Genomic DNA, 18981 nt, shown 5'->3' on the forward strand with positions numbered 1-18981 from the left:
GCAGCAGCAGGGCTGTGCAGGGGCCCTGGGAGGATTTGTCCAAGCCCAGGAGCCATCAGGCTAAGGAATATTGGGCTCATTTTTTTTTTATTTTATTTTTTTCCTCCCTCCAAGTCTCCCTGCTGTGCTGGCAGCTGGACATGGTCTTCACCCCGAGGAGCTGAGAGGGTTTTGTCCCTGGTTTGTGATACCAAGGTAGCACCGAGCCGTGTGGGCACACCGCAGGACTCTGCGTTTAAGGGCTGTTTTGCTGATGTTTTTACTTCTTTGCGTGAGGTTCAGCATATCCTGGAGGTTAGAGCCTAGAAGCTCATCGTGTTCATGCCCTTGCTCATCGGGCAGCGAGATGTGAACACGTCACTTAACCACGCTGTTTCTCAGGACTCTCACTTGCGAGAAACAGGGGATACAAACTGTAGCTCCTCCTGGGAGCTGTGTGAAGGAGAACGGGAGGACTGTACCCCAAAATGAGCACAACTCACAGCAGCTTTCCAAAGTATTTAATGCAAAGGGATAAAATGACCCAACAGAGCCCAGAGGCTGCCTGTGGAGGCGCCCCCATGGGTGCAGCACTGGCGGGCTGTGGCACTGCTCTCCAGGAGCAGCGAGGGGCTGCTGGGGCTGGGAAATCCTCTGCACACCCCATGCTACCCCTTGTCCTGTGAGGCTGCCTCTGGCCTTGGCTGCAGACACGTTGCTGAGCTGGCTGGACCTGGGGCTGGATGGATGTGGCTTGAATGCTACGGCGCTGGGCTGGAGAGTGAGCTAAAGCGCCTCACGGAGCACTTTATTTTTTATTGGGGTCTTTGCTTGGGTTTGTCTGTCAAAATAAAAGACCAGGCAGCACTGTTTGCAGTAAGAAGGCTGGGAAAAAGCAAAACTATGGCTTTTCAATACTTTTCAATACTTTTCAAAGCTGCAGCTTTAGCTAAAATGTTCCAGACTTCACCTCCTGCTGAGCTAATTTTAGCCCTCTTTCAATGCAAGAAAAAATGAAGAAGACAGGAAAAAAAAAAAAAAAAAAGGAAAAAAAGAACATGACAGAAGGATGCTGAGCACCAGCTCGTCTGTGTTCCCGTTCACCCAGAGCTTGCTCAGCTCTAGGGCTGGTAGATGCAGGGGGTGCTGGGGTGGGAAGCAGTCTGAAGGGTAAAATAGAGAAGGGGAGTTAAGGCGAGGAAGAATTTCCCCTTGGCTGGGGTTTGCTGGTGCTGTAAATCCGTCTGTAGGGCTCAGGAAGGCTGCAGCCACATCAAGCAAGGTCCGATTTGCCTCTGCTGGTGCCATGAGCTGTGGCTGGAGGCTTCTCCGCCTGCTTTGTGCCCGTGCCCCTGCGGCTGGGGCCGTGCCAGGCTGACACACACGCGCTCACACAGAGCCCGAGTGCTGGAGGCAATTTGTCCGAAATGCAGCGATGTGGCTGCTCTTGATCTGGTCAAATTTGGATGACCCAGTAATGCCCGGATTAAGGAGCAGAACCACAGCCCCGACCTGCCCTTGGATGGAGGAGCTGTGGGCAAGGGCAGAGCCGGCTCCTTCCCAAAAGGAGAGGCAGATGTCCAGCCTCTTGGTAGCTCAGCAATATGATGTCCTTGCTCCGTGCCTGCTCCTTCCCACGGCACATCCCCTGGGTTTGAGCCCCCCCAGCACCGTGGACATCCACAGCCACCTTCCAGCAAAGCAGTGGTGGCCCCAGGACCTCTTGTATCATCGTGCTCTGCACGGCTTAGCTGCCGTTCCCACTCTTGCCTCCTCAGAAATCACCTTACCCAAAGCTCATTCGCCTAAGAGGCTCAGACATGAGCTGGCTGAGACAGTCTCAAGTCCTGATTTCAAGTCCTGGTCTCCCTTCTCCCCTCCCTGCAAAAGGGTTGCTCTGGAAATTCGGGATGTCTGAAATGGGTCTGTTCCAGTTAACTGCAGTCTTGCTTTGTACCACGGCTCCAGCGTAATCAGCACTAAATCTTGTAATGACATACTGCAACACAGTAAATTACAGCACGGTCGGGCCTTTTTTTTTTTTCCAGCATTGCTGAGCGGTAATTGAAGAGTGCAATAAAGGAGGGTCAAACCGTGTCACTTTTTGGTGATAAATCATACATAAAATATGCTCAAACTCCCTGCTGCTGATAAAAGATAGCGTCTACAATGTCCGATGCACTGCAAGGGGCAGAGGTGAGCCCCCACCAGCTTGTGATCATCGGAGCAAATGGCTTTCCATGGGGCAGAGCCGTGATCCCTGCCTCACTTGGGTGATGCTCAGCATTGATCCCGTTTCCCACCCACCCCCAGGCATCTGCAGGCTTTCATCTTGCAGGCTGCATGCGGGTCCACGAGGTGAGCAGACCTGAGCCTTTTGGGGCCAGGCATTGCAGAGGGAATTACTTTGTCCCAGGTGATGTGGGGATGACAGCAAGGCCAGGATCGGGCCCCAGCCCATGGAGAGGGGTCTGTCCCCCTGGTCCTGCAGCAGGGCTCCTGTGCCTTGGTGCAGCAGAGCCTGGGGACATCCCTGGGCACTCCACCGAGTCACAGTGTAACTTTTTGGGTGGCTCACAGACGAAACAAAACAAAAACCAAAACGCTTGGGAGGCTCAGGCAGTTCTTGTGGTTGGCAGGGAAGTCACCACCGTGTCACGTTTACCAGCCGAGGTCCCTGACATCAGCTCTGGGGGAAAACCCCGGGATGTTTTCCTCCTCCTCGTGCTGACTGGACCAGCACCGTGACCTGCCAAAGGTCTGCCAGCAGTGAACCAGACCATCCCCTTTTCCAGATCTGGTTTCGGAGAGGTGAGAGGCTCCAGCTCAGACGTCAGCCTGTCTGTCAGCACGCTGAGTAACTCCCCAGCCCTGCCACGGCGTTAATCAGGCCCGAAAGCGAGGTGGGAATCCGAGGGGGAATTCAGTTTGTGCTTAGGGAGAAAAGCAGAAAGCTGGGTGGAGGGGGAAGACCCGAACCAGCCCTGAGAACAAAACCTGGCTGGTCTCGTTGGCTTTGGTGGGGGAGAGCTGTTGGCAGTGCTCCCCGGTACCAGACGGGAGCACACCAGTGTAAGACAGACACCGACTGTGCGGGTGCTGCTGGTTACTAGGTTACCGTGCACGGGAGAAAAAGGGGAAAAAATCCCATATACGGCTAAGCGACTAACTATTAATTTCGCTGGAGAGGCAATATTTAAGGCTGGCATTACTCTGGGTGTATTTACATGTGCGTGCTCTGTCCTGTGGAAAACACCTACGGTACTCTGATAACTGGAGCTGGGACACCGCAGACCTGGGGGTGCCCCTGCCCTTCCCTGCAGCTTGCCAGCTGAGAGCACGATCTGAACGTGCTCAACATGGGGGAAAAATCCCCTTCCAGCCCCAAAAGCATCTGTTTTGCACAAAGCAGAGGTGGCCGGGGGCTGTGTTCAGCTGGTCGCTGGGCATCACGTCTGCAGAATTAAGGGCGCAAAGGTTTGGTGCAGGAAACCCCAGCTTCTGGGGACACCCCACACTGGATGTGCTGCTTACCCCTTCCCCTACAAGCGTGGGCTCTGTGGTTTGATTTTCCTGCCCGGCACGCCACGGGGAAGCTGAGATGAATGTCACGGTCGGAGAGCTCTCTGCTTTTAAAAACCGATGTGGGGGGAAGAGCTGGGCACCCACGGGCTGCTGTGGGGTCCCCGACCTGCTCCTCGTGCCAGGGCCAGGACGAGCAGGGCTGGGGACACTGCCCAGGGACGGCCCCACAGGGTGCTGCGGGGGCCGTGGGGGCTCCGTGCCCCCCACCCAGGCAGGGCGGGCTGCTTTCATCTTCCCGGCTGGAACATCTGGAGCCTGGACTCGTAAAACTCTCCTTGTTACTTTAACCCTTCAGGCCCTTTCTGGGAGATGGGGCTGAGCACAGGCTGGTGGGAGGCACCGTTTTTTGGGGCATCCCACGAGCTCAGTGCTTCTTGGGGCTGCCGAGGTGTTTGCAAGGAGGCGTCGCGATGCCCGGCAGCGTGGCTCCAGGCGTGGATGGGTGCTCTGCACAGTCAGCCCCGGTGCTCCCCATCCGAAGCCTTCAGTTCTGGGAGGTCAGGCTGAGTTCAGGAGGCAAATTTCTCACCTGGGGCATATTCTTGTTGCAGATCTCCAGATAGGGACCTGCTTTGTTACAGGAAACCGATCTCCAGATACAGACCTGCTCACGGCTTGGGGAACGCCAGGAGGACAGGGACAGGGCAATTTTGGTGTTCAGAGGGGTTAAAGCACACCCTCCTCCTTCCGATAGGGATGGACAGTCTGGTAAAATAACCTCAGCTGAAGCAATCGGGGGCACAGCACTGTGGTAAGGCAGAATTCAAGGAATGTCTAAAATGGGACCGAGAGTGGAGATGGTCAGCAGCAAGAGCAGCAAACCACAGGGAACAGCAAATCTCTCTCGTATGCTTCTGCCCCAAAGTCCCGGCTACTTTTCCAAGCTCATATCACTGTTCCTACCCAGGGGCTCTGCCTGGCACCCCTGGGTGCCCCCCAAAGCTCACGGATGCTCCTCACCATCACTGAAAGCACACAGACATATCCAGTCCCTTGGCTGTAGGAGAAATGTGAAAACATGAGCTGTGAGCAGGCCAAAGACCCAGAGGCTGGACGGCCAAGGGATGGAAAGGTTTTTAGGAGCTATCCTGATGTTTCAGTCAGCCTGGGTGATTTATTATTGTTTTTTTAATAGTTGGGTTGGACTCTGGGACTCCTGATGAGGGCTTTTGGATGTGCCGGGTAGCTGAGGGACAACCCCAGGCTTCACAAGCCTGGGGCTATGTAAAAGCTCGTCCACCAGGCAGCAGGCAGGAGATGAAAGTGCCTGGATTCCCGAGGGATAACAGCCACGGGAAGGATGCCTTCAGGAGGCACCTGAGTGCCCCGCTGCTGGCCGGTGAGACCTCCACGCCGGGAGGCTCAAGGAGGGCACAGCACCCTGGGCTCCACGCGGCGGGGAGGAGAAATGCCCTTCCAGTTCAGGCATGCCTCCGAGTTCGCTGAAAACCACTTCTTATTAATCTGTGATTGAAACTGTAATTATGTCATCGCTCTGAACAGCCCCATCGACAAGCCCAGGCACGGGGAGCGCCTCGGCAGACGAGGCTGGCGCGCTGCGTGGCCCTTCCCTCCCGCACTCCTGGTCGGTGTTATTCGGGCTGCAGAAACCTGCTCCGGTCCCTGCTGACCCTTCTGGTGTGGCCAAATGTGCACCAGGGTGCTGGGGTGTGCAGCTGCTGGAGGGAGGCTGGTGGGGTCCCGTGGCTCCAGCCACGCTGCAGCAGACCCTGGAAGCAGCTGGTGTGCCTCCAAGGGGATGTCTGGGTCCCAAAAGGGCTGGGGTTTCTGATACTGCTGGTGTCCCACCTCCCCAAATGCCTCCTCACACAGCCCTGCACCATGCACAGCCCCCGGAGCTGGTGCAGGACCCACAGCACGCGTGGGGCATCTCCCAGCATGGGATGCTGGGGTCCTTCCTCCACCCCTGACCTGACGATCTCCCAGAACACGTCCCTGCTCCGAGCTCTTCTTTCCACTCCTTAGGTGCCCTCTTCCCCCTGGGGAAGCCAATCCCTCTCCCCTAGCCCCCGCTCCGTGAAATGTGGGATGCTGGTTTCAGCTTTCATTGTTCTCAGATGTTTTTGGACCTTATTAAATAACACTGCGAATGCTGATGTTAATTAAAATTCCTCCAAACCGCTCCCTGCTCACCCTCGTCTCGTAGCCCCTCCTTAAAACCTCATTCATTTTTGAGACCTTCCCAAGCTGAGGCTCTCCAGACCCGGCTCTGTTTGTGGGGTTTCTCCGTGCCGCGCGCCTCCTCCGTGCAGAGCTCCCAAACGCAAGGAGCTGTCTGCACACCAAGGCTCCTTCCTCCTCACCGTCTCGCTGTCATCTCCTCTGTCCTTGGAGCGCAAGCCTGAGGAACATGAAAAGGGTTTAGACGGGATTTATCTCACTTATACTGGTCTTTATCTGCGGCAGGAACGCCAGAGCCCGCGCTATCGGCGGGCATGGAGCACTCACAAAAACAATTCCTCGTCCTCCAGGGTCGCTCCTGCGCACGTCTCTGTGGCAGACGTGGTAGGAACCCGGCTCCCATCTGTTCTGCATGGACGTCATCTAGCCGGAATAATGTCTGTAAAATCCCCCTTTTTTTTTAGTTAGTAATCTCCATCCTGTGTTTTTGCCCGCTGTCTGTGTCCTTCGGAGCCCTGCTGGCCTTGCTGCCGGAGCAGGGCTCTGCCCTGCGGGGCGGTGGGCATGCAGGCAAGGGAGGAAAATGTCCTCAAAATCCAAAATTCAACCCAGCGAAGGAAGAAAAACGAGCCAACACTAGAAAATGGGATTGGAAGAGAGCACCAAAAATCAGCAAGTCCACCCCTAAACCGAAGGGCAATTCGGCTGTCTTTAAACCCTCGGTGACAGGCATTTTTCCAACCTCTTCTTGAAAATCTCATGTGAAACTATTCTTTTTTTTTTTTTTTTTTTTTCTTTCAGGCAATTTTTCCAAGCCTTATCCCCTGCACTGGCAAGCTGCCCTCTGTCACCCAGGCTGCATCTTCCTTCCTGCAGTCTAAGCCTCTGACTTCGTGGTCCTTCCTTTGTGATTATGAAGGGTTTATTTCCTTTCTCTTGGTGGCTATATTTTAGGATTTACTACGTTCCCTCTCTGTTTTTTTTTTTTTTCTTCTCTAGACTAAACAACCCCAGGTCCTTCAAACTCTGGGATATCTTTTAATTTTCTGAGCACTTTAGAAATTGTCTTCCAGACTTCCTCTATTACTAGTCCACCACCACCTTTATTACTAAATCATTATCTGTCGTTTATTGCGTATCGCTTATGGGGGTCAATGCTATTCAATACATTTTTAATTCCCATTATTACTGCAGAATCACTGTTACAGGGCACAGCAGCTGTTGCCCAGCTATCAGCCAGCCCTGCGAGGCGTTGCAGAGGTAGGGGTGGTTGTGCTGAGGGCGAGCAGCCACAGGACCGTGGGGAGCCCTGGGATCTTTGTGGCACAGCAGCTCATTGCATGCCTGCTAAAAATGTTTTGAGGGCGAAAAGGGATTTTGGAACTTTATTTATTTATTTATTATTATTATTTTTTTTTCTGCTTGAAAGGTGCATCTTCAGTGGAGATCTCTGCCTGGGTTTCTGTCAGAGCTCCATTTCCTCCCCTGTGGATTTTCATTTGTGCCATTTGAAATGTGTTGAAGTACATTTAACCACAGCTTCACTAGCATTTTTGGTGGCATCATCTATGTCAGTGACCCCAAATCCAGCTGTTTCCAGCCCGCTGCCATATCCCCTGCCCACCACTAAGGCCAGGGTGTGCTGCTTGCTTTTATCCCATAAAATGACCTTTGGCACAAACCCTTGGCAGCTCCGCAGCCCCATTTCCAGACCAGCCACTGCTCCGGGACCTTTCCTGCACCCAGCTCTGCTCACAGCACAGGCAGGATCTGGGTATGGGCCCCTCAGCCACCAAAAAACAGGCAAATCAATCCTGGATTTCCCTGGTAGAAGGGAAAGGAGGATCTGGGTGAGCAGTAGGATGCAGGCGGGGATTCCCTGTGGGATGCGGGTGGCTGTACTGACCCCACACCACAATCCCCCTCCACCTCTGCACGGGGGCTTCTGGCCCTGCTGGGGGGGGGGGCAGATGTTATCTTATCTCCTTTCTCTGCCTTATCTGCTTCCAGGAGGAATTGGGGTGGAAATGCATGTCCCAGGAGCGGGGCTGGGTGGCCCGAAATGGAGCAGGGCTCCCTGGGGGCTCCCAGCCTGCGCACAAAGCAGCGCCGCGATCCCACCCAGCACCTCGCAGGCGAAACAAAGCAGCGAGGGACACGAGGACCTGGGATGACCCCGCTGGGCAAAGCCCGAGAGCTGCAGCTCCTGGGAGGGGGAGCAGCACGAGAAAGTGGGTCAGGGCTGGAAAGGGAGCGAGGGACCTGTCCCAAACCACCCCGAGGCTGCGGGGCGAGGTGGCCGCCCGTGGGTGGCACGGCGAGGTGCAGGGGATGGGGTGCGCACCGTGGCACTGCGGGGACAAACCCAACCTCACCCCATGCACCAGCAAATCCCACACAGCAAAGCTGCAAATTGCTCCCCCGGTGAGCCCCCGGGCTGACGTGGGGCTGGGGTTTGTCACGCAGAGGGTGGCAGCAGGGGACAGAGGCCACCGGCTGTCCTCCGGAGACCCCGGCTGAGCGCCCTGCGGCGGTGCCCGGCCGTCTGGGCTCCCTTCCAGCAGCGTCATGGGACTCCCAGCAAATCCCCCGGGGCACTCCGATCCGCGGGGCGCCGGCACCTATCGCCCTGGCACCGCGGGTTTTCCACGGTTCAAGGAGCCAAAGTTCATTGATAACGGTGCCGGCGGCTTGGGGCACGCCGCGGGGTTGTGCCACCACCCCTCGAGGGGCAGAGACAGGGCGCTGGGGGGATGAGGGCACCGCAGCCTCTGCATAAAACACTGAGTCCTGCTGCCCTGATGGATCAGGAAAAAGAAATAACCCTCACGACACCCTCTACGAAAATGGAAGAGGTTTTGCTGCTGCTAGTGGGTGCTGGCGGTTTTTGTTTCACGCAGCAGTCAGACTTGATGATGAAACTCTGTCTGAAGCCTCACGGAGACAAATGACACGATTCCCAGTAGTCCTTGAATGGCTATCAAATGTGTCATAGTTAGGAGCCAGCCGAGAGGGACTTTTTCTCCAGTAGCTCCCATTCCAGGAAATGAGTCTGCCCCGTGCATTCCCTAAATTTGTCAGTGATCCGGGAGGCCTCTTTGTTAAAATTAGAGCGCTTTGCTAAGGTTTCTAATAACTCTTGAGTAATCGAGGAGGTGAAACAGCCAGGCGGTGAAGCCTCACGTCCGTTCCCAGCAGAGAAGATGGGCTGGGTGGGAGGTGCTGGGAGCTCTCCCATTGCACCGGGGGCAATGTCTCACCGGCCAGCCCTCCGACAGGGCTGGCAGGGAAACCCCCGCCTGCAGCACCAGGTACTTGGGCACTGCACGGTGTGCTACCCACCAAAACAACACCAAAACCTCTCCGCTTTCCCCTTTGGCCTCCCTGGGCTGGGCCGGATGCAGGCAGAGCTTGAGGAAGGATGGGGAAGAGCTGGGAAGCCCCAGAGTAAATATCCAGTGTGAAATAAAAGCTTGTTTGAGCCACCCCATCACCATCCCAGGCTGGTCTGGAGGTGGATCCACAGATGTGGCACATCAGCACTCATTGTATCAGGTTTATTTTGGATCTGAAGGCACAAGGAGGTGGGCTGCTTGTCTTTTGTGCATTGAAAGAAAGAAGGGGGCCAGGGAGATGCGTGGCTGAGGTGCTGCAGGGCTGCTCTCTGCAGGGCTCTGAGGTCTGGTCGAGTGCCACTGGATGGAAACGCTGCGAGGAGAGCTTCTCCCATGGCCCTCCAGCATTTCCCTGCAGATGAGGCTGGCCAACCCCAGCAAACGCACAGAAAGAAGTTAAAAAAAAAAAATCCAGTGCCCCCCCTTGCCTCTCTCCCCATGAACTCCTGTGACCTTGGAGGAACCAAAGCAAAACAGGGCCGGGTTCAGACTCAGTTCACGTTGTAGATAAAGTTCAGCCTACTTCTAATTCTGTCCCGGCGGTTCCCACCAGAAAGCAGGCGCCGTGCAGGACAGACAGTCCTGGGGCTGTCCCCAAAAACCCACCACCAGGCAGGGCACCCGGAGGGCACAGTGAGCATCCCGGACACCCCCAGGAGCATCTCCTTCTCGTGGTGTCCAGCAGGGCCACCCTGTCCAGGAGACACCTCAGTCAGATGTGCCTTCACCCAGGCTCCCTGTTTTTATTTTATTTTCTTCTTTCTTTTATTTTTTTTTTTCCTTGCTCCATTTGGTCCAGCACCGTGGGGACAAATAGGTGGAGAGGAGGGGACGCAGACCCAGCACGCAGACAGGCACGGTGTTTGCACCAGCAGCAAGCATTAAAATGAGAGAAAACTCTTGTGCAGGGTGCTGAATCAGAAATATGGGGACCAGGGATGGTTGTTTGTGCCCCAAAAAGAGCATGGGTGTGGGGACTGGCACAGGGCAGCTCGTGGTCCCCAGGATGTCCTCGTTTGGGGAAAGGGACGTCAGGAGCCGTGGTGGCCAAATGTGGCAGCACGGAGCTGGGAGGGGACAGGCTCCTGCTGGTTGGAAACACGGGGGAGAGCAAAGAGAAGCTTGTTTTTTTTTTTAGGACAGGGAGCAAATGGGGAATAAACGGGTAAATGGGGCTGAAAAGTCAAACCTCAGCGTTACTTAGGATTAGCCCGTGAGGTCTCCCAAAGGTTTTTCCCATTCCCCCAAAAATAAGACTGCATCTATCTCAGGAAACCATCCCCAAACCTGATTTTCCAATGGTACCAAGCATGCTGCATGCTTCTGCCCCACAAGAACTGCAGCCCAGGCCTGCGAGCCGGGGTTTGATTTCTTGCAGCCGCTGTAAAACACAGCCCTGGGGACAGCAGTTACCTTAGCTGTAAAACAATACGCGAGCTGTGTTTCACAACCTGCACTGTCTTTCTCTCCCCAGAGCAATATTTTAGAGCATTTGCCCTCAAACCAGTTTTTCATAACCCAACACGTGTAATTACCAGCAGACAGGTTTTTGTAACCCATCTCCCGACACACCTTTAATCCTCTCTGCCCCCCGCCCCCTCTCCTCCAACCTCAGCTGTGCCGAAATGGGGCTCTTGCAGGCTCGCTTTTTGAGCTCAAAACCTACAAATCTCAAAAAAAGTGACTTCAAAAGTGCACTCTGAGCTGGCAGGGTGCTCTTCCCACTAATTTTGGGTAACCCCTGGGACGTGTAGGGCATGGACAGACAGCGGGAGATCTGCCCTCCTGCAGGGGAGGATTTGGGGGATGTTACCGAGGCAGGGAGTGCTGGCCAGGATCAGGCCGTGCTCCCGGCACCCCTTTCACGGAGCAGAAACATTTCCCGGGAACGCTGGATGGGAAGTTATTGAAAAGGTCTGTGCTAATAAAGCGAAAACACTTTGTTTAAATGTTATTGCTACAGCAACATAACATACATCGAAACGAAGCGCTTTGTTTGGTGAAAAACTCGGACGGTTTAGGACAGAATGGAATTTGGAAATCTCGGCTTTTCTCTTGAGAGGGACTGTGCATTTTTTCCCCATGAGCGCTGTGGCATGGCTGGGAGCGGTGCTGAGGAGCGAGCGGCTCTCACCCGGCGCTCTGCGAGGCACCAGCTCAGCACACAACCCAACGGGACCCGGCTCCCCCTGCTCCTGCTCAGCTGCAAGGACAACCACGGCAGCTCTCCGGGAGCCATTTGCATCTCCAAAAACGTTTAAATCATTAAATCACATCCCTGGGATGGGATATTATTATTATTATTATTTTTCCAGAAGTTAAGCTCTAGGCATTAATTCGGAGAAGTCCTATGGGCTGGGATAGACACGAAGCCTGGCTCCATAGGCACATTTAGGTAGCCATGGAAGGCTTTGTAATTTTGTAAAAAAATAAAAAATCTTTGTAAAAAAAGGTGAGCAACAGCGTTGGGTCCAAAAGGAAGAGGCCTTACAGCCCTGTGGGGTGTGTTATCATTGTATAGGGGCCATTCAGCCCTGTGGGGTGTGTTATTGTTGCACCCTCGTTCTTTTTGTTGCACCCAAACCTTAAGAGTGTGGTCCTTCATATATGGCAAAAACACTCCTTGTGCCCAAATTGCCCCAAACCACCAGAAAGCTGCCCCAAACTGCCCCCCACCGATCAGGGTGGCTTTTGCAGGGCTCTGTGTGCCCGCACCCCAGGCGAGGTTGCACACCCATGCGCGTGGGTGCGTCGGCACCACACACATGTACGGCCACACATGCAGACGTGGTGCCTGCGCTGGTCCAAATCCCTCAGAAAAACCCTATTTTCTGCAGGCTTTTAGACAAGGCTGGCATGGCCAAGCTCAGCAGGTTTGAGCCCAGCCACAGCAGGGATGCTGCTGTGCCCCCCACCAGCTCCCAAAGCTCCACGCACCCCAATTCTGACCCAAAAAATGCCGGTCACAGCTCCGGCTCTGTCACCAAAGCTGAAGCAAGCTGCTAGCAAACACAGCCCTGGAGAAGGGTTTAATTACAAAGGCAGCGACCGCGGTCGTCCCACCCTGCCAGCTAATGGCCTGTTTTTACTTTTGCCAAAGCAATAATCATTTAAGCTACATTTCGGCTCACAAACAGGGCAGCAACACCATTATGTTACGTGTGAACTCGCTTTGTCACTTAGACGGGATTTATCTTTGTTATCCATTTTGCCACGAGCACGAGCATTTAAAATCTCCACTCATTACTCAGTACTAGAAGCAGGGCTGCTGGAGGAGGAAAACATCCCTGTTATTTGCAGGTTTGCCATGCTTTAGCTAAGCAAAGCGAACTTGCTCTGATTCATGGGGTTTCTTTATTTGCTGCTGCCTGGGTTTTTGGCAGCTGCGAGGAATGTGCAGAAATATTCCTGCGTCTCGAAAGCTTCAGGCCCGCAGCAATGACCACCAGTCTGCTCCCATGCCTCGTGTTTGCTGCACGCTGGTGTCTCACCGAGGACATCCTGGTGGCCCAGGGCCTGGCCCTGCTTTTGGCTTGGCTGCCCTGACCTGGAGCTGGTCGGGATGCGAGCACGGACCCAGTCATTGCTTCCCCCTGTTCCGAAAAACCCAACACAGACCAGTCTGCAGAAGGGCCGAGCAGGCTTTGCATCACCTTCCCCATGAGGACGCTCAACTCAACATCACTTTACACCCATGGATGGGAAAACAAGAGCAAAAATGATTAAATGACTATATTTTTTTTTTTTTGCTAGCTGTGCTGCTGCAGACGTGCTGGTACAGGAGACGAGCCCCGGCCACGGCAGCACCCACCTCCTCCCACCCACTCCTCGATTTATTCTGCAGCACGGCGAGCTGCGAGCGCACACGCACGGTCACGTAGGGCATTTCGCAAGAGGCAGCAGGCTCCCCCAGCAGCACCTGCAATTTTCTGGCCGTAGCCCGGGAGCCCGAAGACACAAACCACTCACCTCGAGTGACCTGCGGCTTCCTGGGCGAACACACGCATTTCAATTAGCTGAAAATCCTTTCTAATTGACTCCGGCTAGGCTGAGACGGGTTTTCCAGGGGAGACTGCTTAGAGAAACCACAGGTTTATATATATTTTTTTTATTATTTTTTTTTTTCTTAGCAGGTTGCATCGAGTAAAAGCCAGGGCAGTCTGCTCCGAGCCGTGATGCACTGCAGGGTCGGTCCCACCCCTGGTGCTGAGCGGTGCCGAGTCACCAAATGGGGCCACAGGATCAGACCTGGGGGCTCCATTTCGAAGCAGAGACCACAAATTTTTTTTTTCCCCCCTCCTTCCTTTGTTCCAAGCTAAGCAAAAGTCCCCCCAGACCACCAAAACTGACTGCACATACCCACAAAGAGATGGGGAAACGTCAAGCTTTAAACATTTATTACTCAGATGATGCGTTTTATAGCATACAGTGGGTTTGGATGTTCTATAAACAAGACTGGATTGCCACAAAGAGTTATTAGCTCCCTTGTTTTAACAGTCTCTGAAATGCTGAAAACGATGAGTTTTTGTTTTCTCTAGTATGAAGATCTAGTCTTTATTCTCCCCAAAATCCCCAAAACCTTTGTCTTTTTTTTTTTTTTTTAAGCACTTAGTTTAACAAACATGATTAAATTAAAAACGTCGCTTTTTCAAATGCAAATAAATACATTAAAAAATGAATTGCTAGCATTAAATCCACGTTCTGCAGGACACCACAGCCCCGTTGGCCATCAACAGGACTTTGCAACCCTTAGAGTCGTTTCTCCTGAAAAATACTGCAAGTATCACCGGGACTGGCTAACAGCTAACACCAAGAAGAGCAAAATTTGTGTAAAGCCATAAAATACCCAGCGGGGAAATAAAAATCGTATTTCAGATTTTGAGAGACTTCCAAGTGAGGGATGTTATAAAAATAAGCAGGAAAATAAATCATGAGTTATTCTGACAAGTTTTCCTTCAAAGCCATCAATCATGCCAAGAATAGATACTAATTAATCTCCTTCGGGGGAAGAGGGGAACCAGGCAAATCGCTTACTTTGCCTTTTTTCCCCCATTCTCATTTCACCTCCGTACGAAGGAGACTTCTCCATACAGGAGGGGGTCAAATCCCTCGTGGGGAAACCAAGCAGCCCGCTTTGTGGGCAGCCAAAGCCTCCAGTTTGGCAATGATTTGGCTGGGAAGGAGGGGACCGGGTGCTGGGAGCTCCATGGGGAGCAGAGCCGGCGGCTCCGGGCATCACCACGTCCTTAACACCAGCCCCAGGTTTGGCCTGACACAGATTTGGCCAAAGGAGGGTGTTCTGCCCCCAAAACGCACTGCTGCCCTTACCCCTCCGCATCGCCTCGCCGGTGGCACCTTCCCTTCCCAAAACCATGGGCTTCCCAGCATGGGCCTGCAGGGATGCCAGCGGCAGCAGGTAATTCCGGGGGAAAAAAATACTTTTTTTGGTCAACATGAAGATTTTCACGCACCAACAGAGCGATTGACGTACCGAGTTACCAAGCGGTGAGTGGCTGGATGAACGGACCCTAACGGCAGAGACAGACATTGAAAAGGACAGGTTTCACAGGAAAGCTCTTCCACGGGAGAAATCCCAGCAACGGAGGGCAAAGCCTCGGGCTGAAGCTCCTCCGGGCTTTTCTGCTTTTATTTTATTTTTTTTTTTCTTCTTTTGCTGCTGTTCAGAGAGCAGGCCCCAAGGGATGCGGAGCAGGGTGTGAGGAGGCTCTTCTGGTCTTCAAAAAAAAAAACAAACAACCACCAACAAACCTTTTCCTCCAGCCTTCTCCCCAAAGCCTGAAGGAGCAGCAGCACCTCCCCAGCTCCCTCATTAACGCTAACGACCGGCGGGGCCTAATTTATACTGACCACGTGCAGCTCGCACGTCGGAGGCTGTCACGACACCACAGGCCCCGTGACAAATTGTCCTCACCACGGGTAATTTCACTCCCTTTGCTCAATTTCAGCCCTCGCTCCCCCCCGGCTCCCCACACGCCTCTTGGCCGGGGCTGCCGGCGGCGCCTCTCCGGGCTCACGCCGACCTTCACACCTCTGCTCCCCGTGGGGCTGGGGAGGCCAAGAGCAAGGGCACGGCCCTGCTGTCCAACACCGATGATCCTGATGCAGTCCAGCTTTGTGCAAACACCTCCCGGCCTCTCTGCTCTTCTCTGGCAGTGCTGACACGGCTGCCGGGCCTGCATCCCCAGCCCACATCGGCCCGTGCAGACACGGGCTGCTGAAGCTCCTCTTTCCAGCTCCTTTCCTCGTGCTCCGTGTGTGGATTAGAAAATGCCCCCGTAGATCAACTCAAGAGAAGTTGAGGCTGTGCTGCACCACACGGCCAGGATGCTCGGCCCCTGTACATGTGCATGGGGAAGCCTCCTGGCCTCGCCGGCAGCTCCCTAAGGCACCCGAGATCGGGATGGCAGCGCGGGGTCGGGGCCTCCTCTGCTCCTCTCCCACCTCACCAAAACGAGCACTGGCAGGGATTTCGTGTGGATATCATCATCAGCAGAGAAGTGAATAAGGAAACGCCGAGTCCTGATGTCTGCTGGTTGACATTCACTTGCCATCCACGCTCAGGGCACTGCCAGCTCCGCCAGGCGAACGCCTCCCCAAATCCACCGTCATCTCCCCATATCTCCCTTCTCCGCATCTCTCCCTTCTCCCCTTATCTCCCATCTCCCCATCTCTCCCACCTCCCATATCTCCCACCTCCCCTCTCTCCCACCTCCCCAGCACCCAGCAAAGCGGGGTCCCCCTGCTCCCACTTCACCCTGCTCCCTTCGAACACGTCCCCCTGCGCTCGGGGACACGGCACCACCTACACCAACCAGGGCACACAGCTGCCCCTGTACAATGCACACCTACAAATACTGGATAGGAAATGCAGCCAGTTAGAAGCCAGGCTCAAAACCTGTATTTTTGGCTTTTCATCGTTTTCCTCTTCTTTTTTTTTTTCCCTCCTTTTTTTTGCCATGCACTTCTTGTCTTCTCTCTACTGGTTTCCCCAGAAGAACATCAAGTCTTCATTTCTCCGTTGCCCTGTACATTGCTAGGCCCAACTACAACGGGCCTGGTTTAAACGTATTATTACAACCGTGACAGTAATTACAATAAAGCACTCTTTCAACGGAAACAAAAAAAAAAATTACAAAAAAAATAAATGGGTTATAGTTTAGTGGATGGGGGATGCGGCGGCTTGACCAGCCGGAGCAAGCAGCCGCAGCACCCCGCGTCTCTCGGAGCTCCCAGCTCAGGGCACACATTTTTCAGTTAATCTGCGAGGTTACTGGCAAGACGACTGTGGCTATGTTACTTCTACGGTGGCTTTTGGGCTCCTTAAAAAATCCTCCTCCTACTTCAGCATCTTCACGTAAACCATTAGTGAGCTCGCAGGAAGGCGTCGCCCCCGCGCCTCCGCGCTGATCGCAATTGTCCGTTCACAATAAAATAAAATAAAATAGAATAGAATAAAATACAAATGACCAAGAACAACAAAAAAAAAAATAAAACCCAGTGCAAATAAGAAAGCCATCCTGCTCGCCGGCCGGCGTCCGAAGGGGCGGCGAGTAGACGGAGGGGAGGTGGGGGAGCAGAAAGTCGAAGACAAGAGGAGGGGGGGGGGGAAAATAACGAAAGCTCCGCTTGACAAAAGCCGTCAATTATGAGCGTCTGGTGTAGTGTGTGTCGCGCTTTGTCCTCCCGGGACATCTGCTGCGTGCTGTCTCCTGCCAGTTGGCCAGGGCAAGCCGGGAGGACGGTGTGAAAACAATACCAGCCCCCGCTCGGGCTCGCTCCTCCAACTCGCCGTCCTCTTTCTAAAGCCAAACAATAACCCGGCGGGACGCGCTGCTGCTGGAGCAATGATTTCATAAAAGAAACCCTAAAACAAAAACACGGCAGGGAAGAGGGGTGGCACTTGGCGACACAGCTGAAAAGAAACATGCTTCTCCCTCCCCACCCCACGAACGTATTCTCGAGCATGCTGGGGTTTGTCTGCTTAGGTATTTAAATCAGAAAGGCGCTCGCCGGGCCGCGAGAGCCGGATCCCGCTAAGGTGCATGTCTCCTTCTCGCCCCTTCCCACCCCTCCCTGCCCTGCCCCTCAGGCCGTCAGTTTTTGGATTGTCTTGTTGTAGTACTGCGTGATGGTGGGCGTCAGCGGGTTCCAGTTGTTGGCGTGCAGCTCGATGACCTCCAGCAGGAGGGACCGCGTCAGCATGGACTCGGAGGGGCACAGCATCTTGTCGCGGGCGATGGCCAGCAGCTCCGTCATCATCTCGGGCAGCTGCTCCTCCAGCAGCCGGCCGGTGCTCTGCAGCTGTCGGGACAGAGGGGTCACGGGCGGCACGTTAAAGCTTGTGCTGCCGCTGTGTTTCGGGGCGGGGGGGGATCCTCCCGCATCGCTGCTCGGCACCGCCGAAAATGAGATGCTGGCAGGAGGGCAGCGGGACGCGAGCCGACCCCAGCAGCAGCGAGGCAATATTTACAAAGTAGGGCTGTTGTCCAAAAATATGCAATATGCAGCCTGCTATTATTATTTTTTTTTTCACCCACGTTTCACACTCCCCCAGCTTTCCCCAGGCTGGGAGATGCTGGGATGCTGCTGCTGGTGAGCTCCCCGGTGCTGCCCAGAGCCGCGCGCTACGGGCGAGGATTTCGAAAGCGCTCGCCGTAGGAGTGAGTGGTTCAGCTCCCGCTGACTTCAAAGGCGGCAGCACCGGGCGCTTTTGAAAAATCCCACCTAAAAATCAGGCTATTGTCAAAACAAAGTGCGCGCTGTGATGTGGTATCCCTGCCTCTTACCTGCTCCCTCATTTATGCGCTGATTCACAGCTGCCAGTGACTCCCAGTCATTAATCTGACTAAGCAGGGCTCTCCTGCATGCATAACAAATCCTGCCTGCCCTCTGCACAGCGCCTGGCTCTGCAGTTCTACCTGTCGCACCTCTTCTCCGAGTGCTTTTCAAGCAGAGTAAGCCCCAGAAAGCCCCACCTCAGAGCAGAGAGCACGAGGCCTCCATCACCCGAGGCTCGTGGGGCATCAGGGATTTATCGGAGAGCTCTCTGAAGCCCTGACCTTAAAAATGTAAACTCTCCTCTTCAGCTGCCTGCTGCTTTGCTGAATTTCAACCATCCAGCTGCAATTTTGCAGCCTACTTCAGCCTCTCTCTGCAAGGCAAGCACCAGTCCCCACAGGCCAATCACTTCCAAAAAGCAAAGCTAATGAAAACTTTGCAATTCCACTCCTGCTATATTTGTGCCATCGTTCCTCTGCAAAGCTTTCTGAGCACACCGAGCCTCTCTGCGGGAGCCACTGCACGAGCAAAGGCAGTGTGATAGGATTTGCTCCAATACAGGTGTTTTTGCGCTTAAAAATACCACAGTGTGAGATCTGAAGGGATCTGGAAGAGACTCAAAGAAATAGGGATGACAGGAATTAGTTTTGTGGTGGGACCCCAGTGAGCAAATTTGGTTGCATCCATTTGCACACATTGGAAGCACAGTGACAGAGCCTCCTCTCTTATCCCGTGGTGCTGTCTTCTGGATTTGGGTGAAATGCAGCTGGGTGACGTGGCTCTGGGTTTGGGGACGTGCAAAGCCAAGGACAGAAGGGGCAGAGCAACGAGGAGGGCATCAGAGCTTCCCTACCTCCATGGAGCAGCAGAGCACGGCGTCCTCCTTCACGTCCTGAGATTGCAACAACTGCAAGAGAGAGGAGAGAGGGGGTGAGTGGAAACATGCGGCCTCCCCCTCCCTCTGGATCCTGTAGATGAACAACTTTCAGGATACATTTCCATTAGTTTAACAATGCTTTTTTTTAATTCCCTCAGCAGGCAATGGCAAAATGCACTCGTTCCACATACGTGGCCAGGAAAC

The 18981-nt window shown here is 54.0% G+C and overlaps 1 protein-coding gene across 9 annotated transcripts in view; it reads right to left on the reverse strand.

Moving 5' to 3' along the window:
- Window positions 1-13471: 13471 nt before the first annotated feature.
- CTIF (cap binding complex dependent translation initiation factor) overlaps window positions 13472-18981 on the reverse strand; it is a 122144-nt gene continuing 116634 nt past the window's right edge. For all 9 annotated transcript variants that reach the window (XM_084505013.1, XM_084505014.1, XM_084505009.1 and 6 more), the window contains 2 exons: window positions 18754-18807; window positions 13472-17423 (listed from right to left, as the gene is read on the reverse strand). In XM_084505013.1, coding sequence (XP_084361139.1) covers window positions 17208-17423; window positions 18754-18807 — 270 coding nt within the window. In that variant the 3' untranslated portion in view covers window positions 13472-17207. The remainder of the gene's footprint in view (window positions 17424-18753; window positions 18808-18981) is intronic.

Source organism: Aythya ferina (assembly GCF_964211825.1).
Source record: "Aythya ferina genome assembly, chromosome: Z".
Lineage (NCBI taxonomy): Eukaryota > Metazoa > Chordata > Aves > Anseriformes > Anatidae > Aythya > Aythya ferina.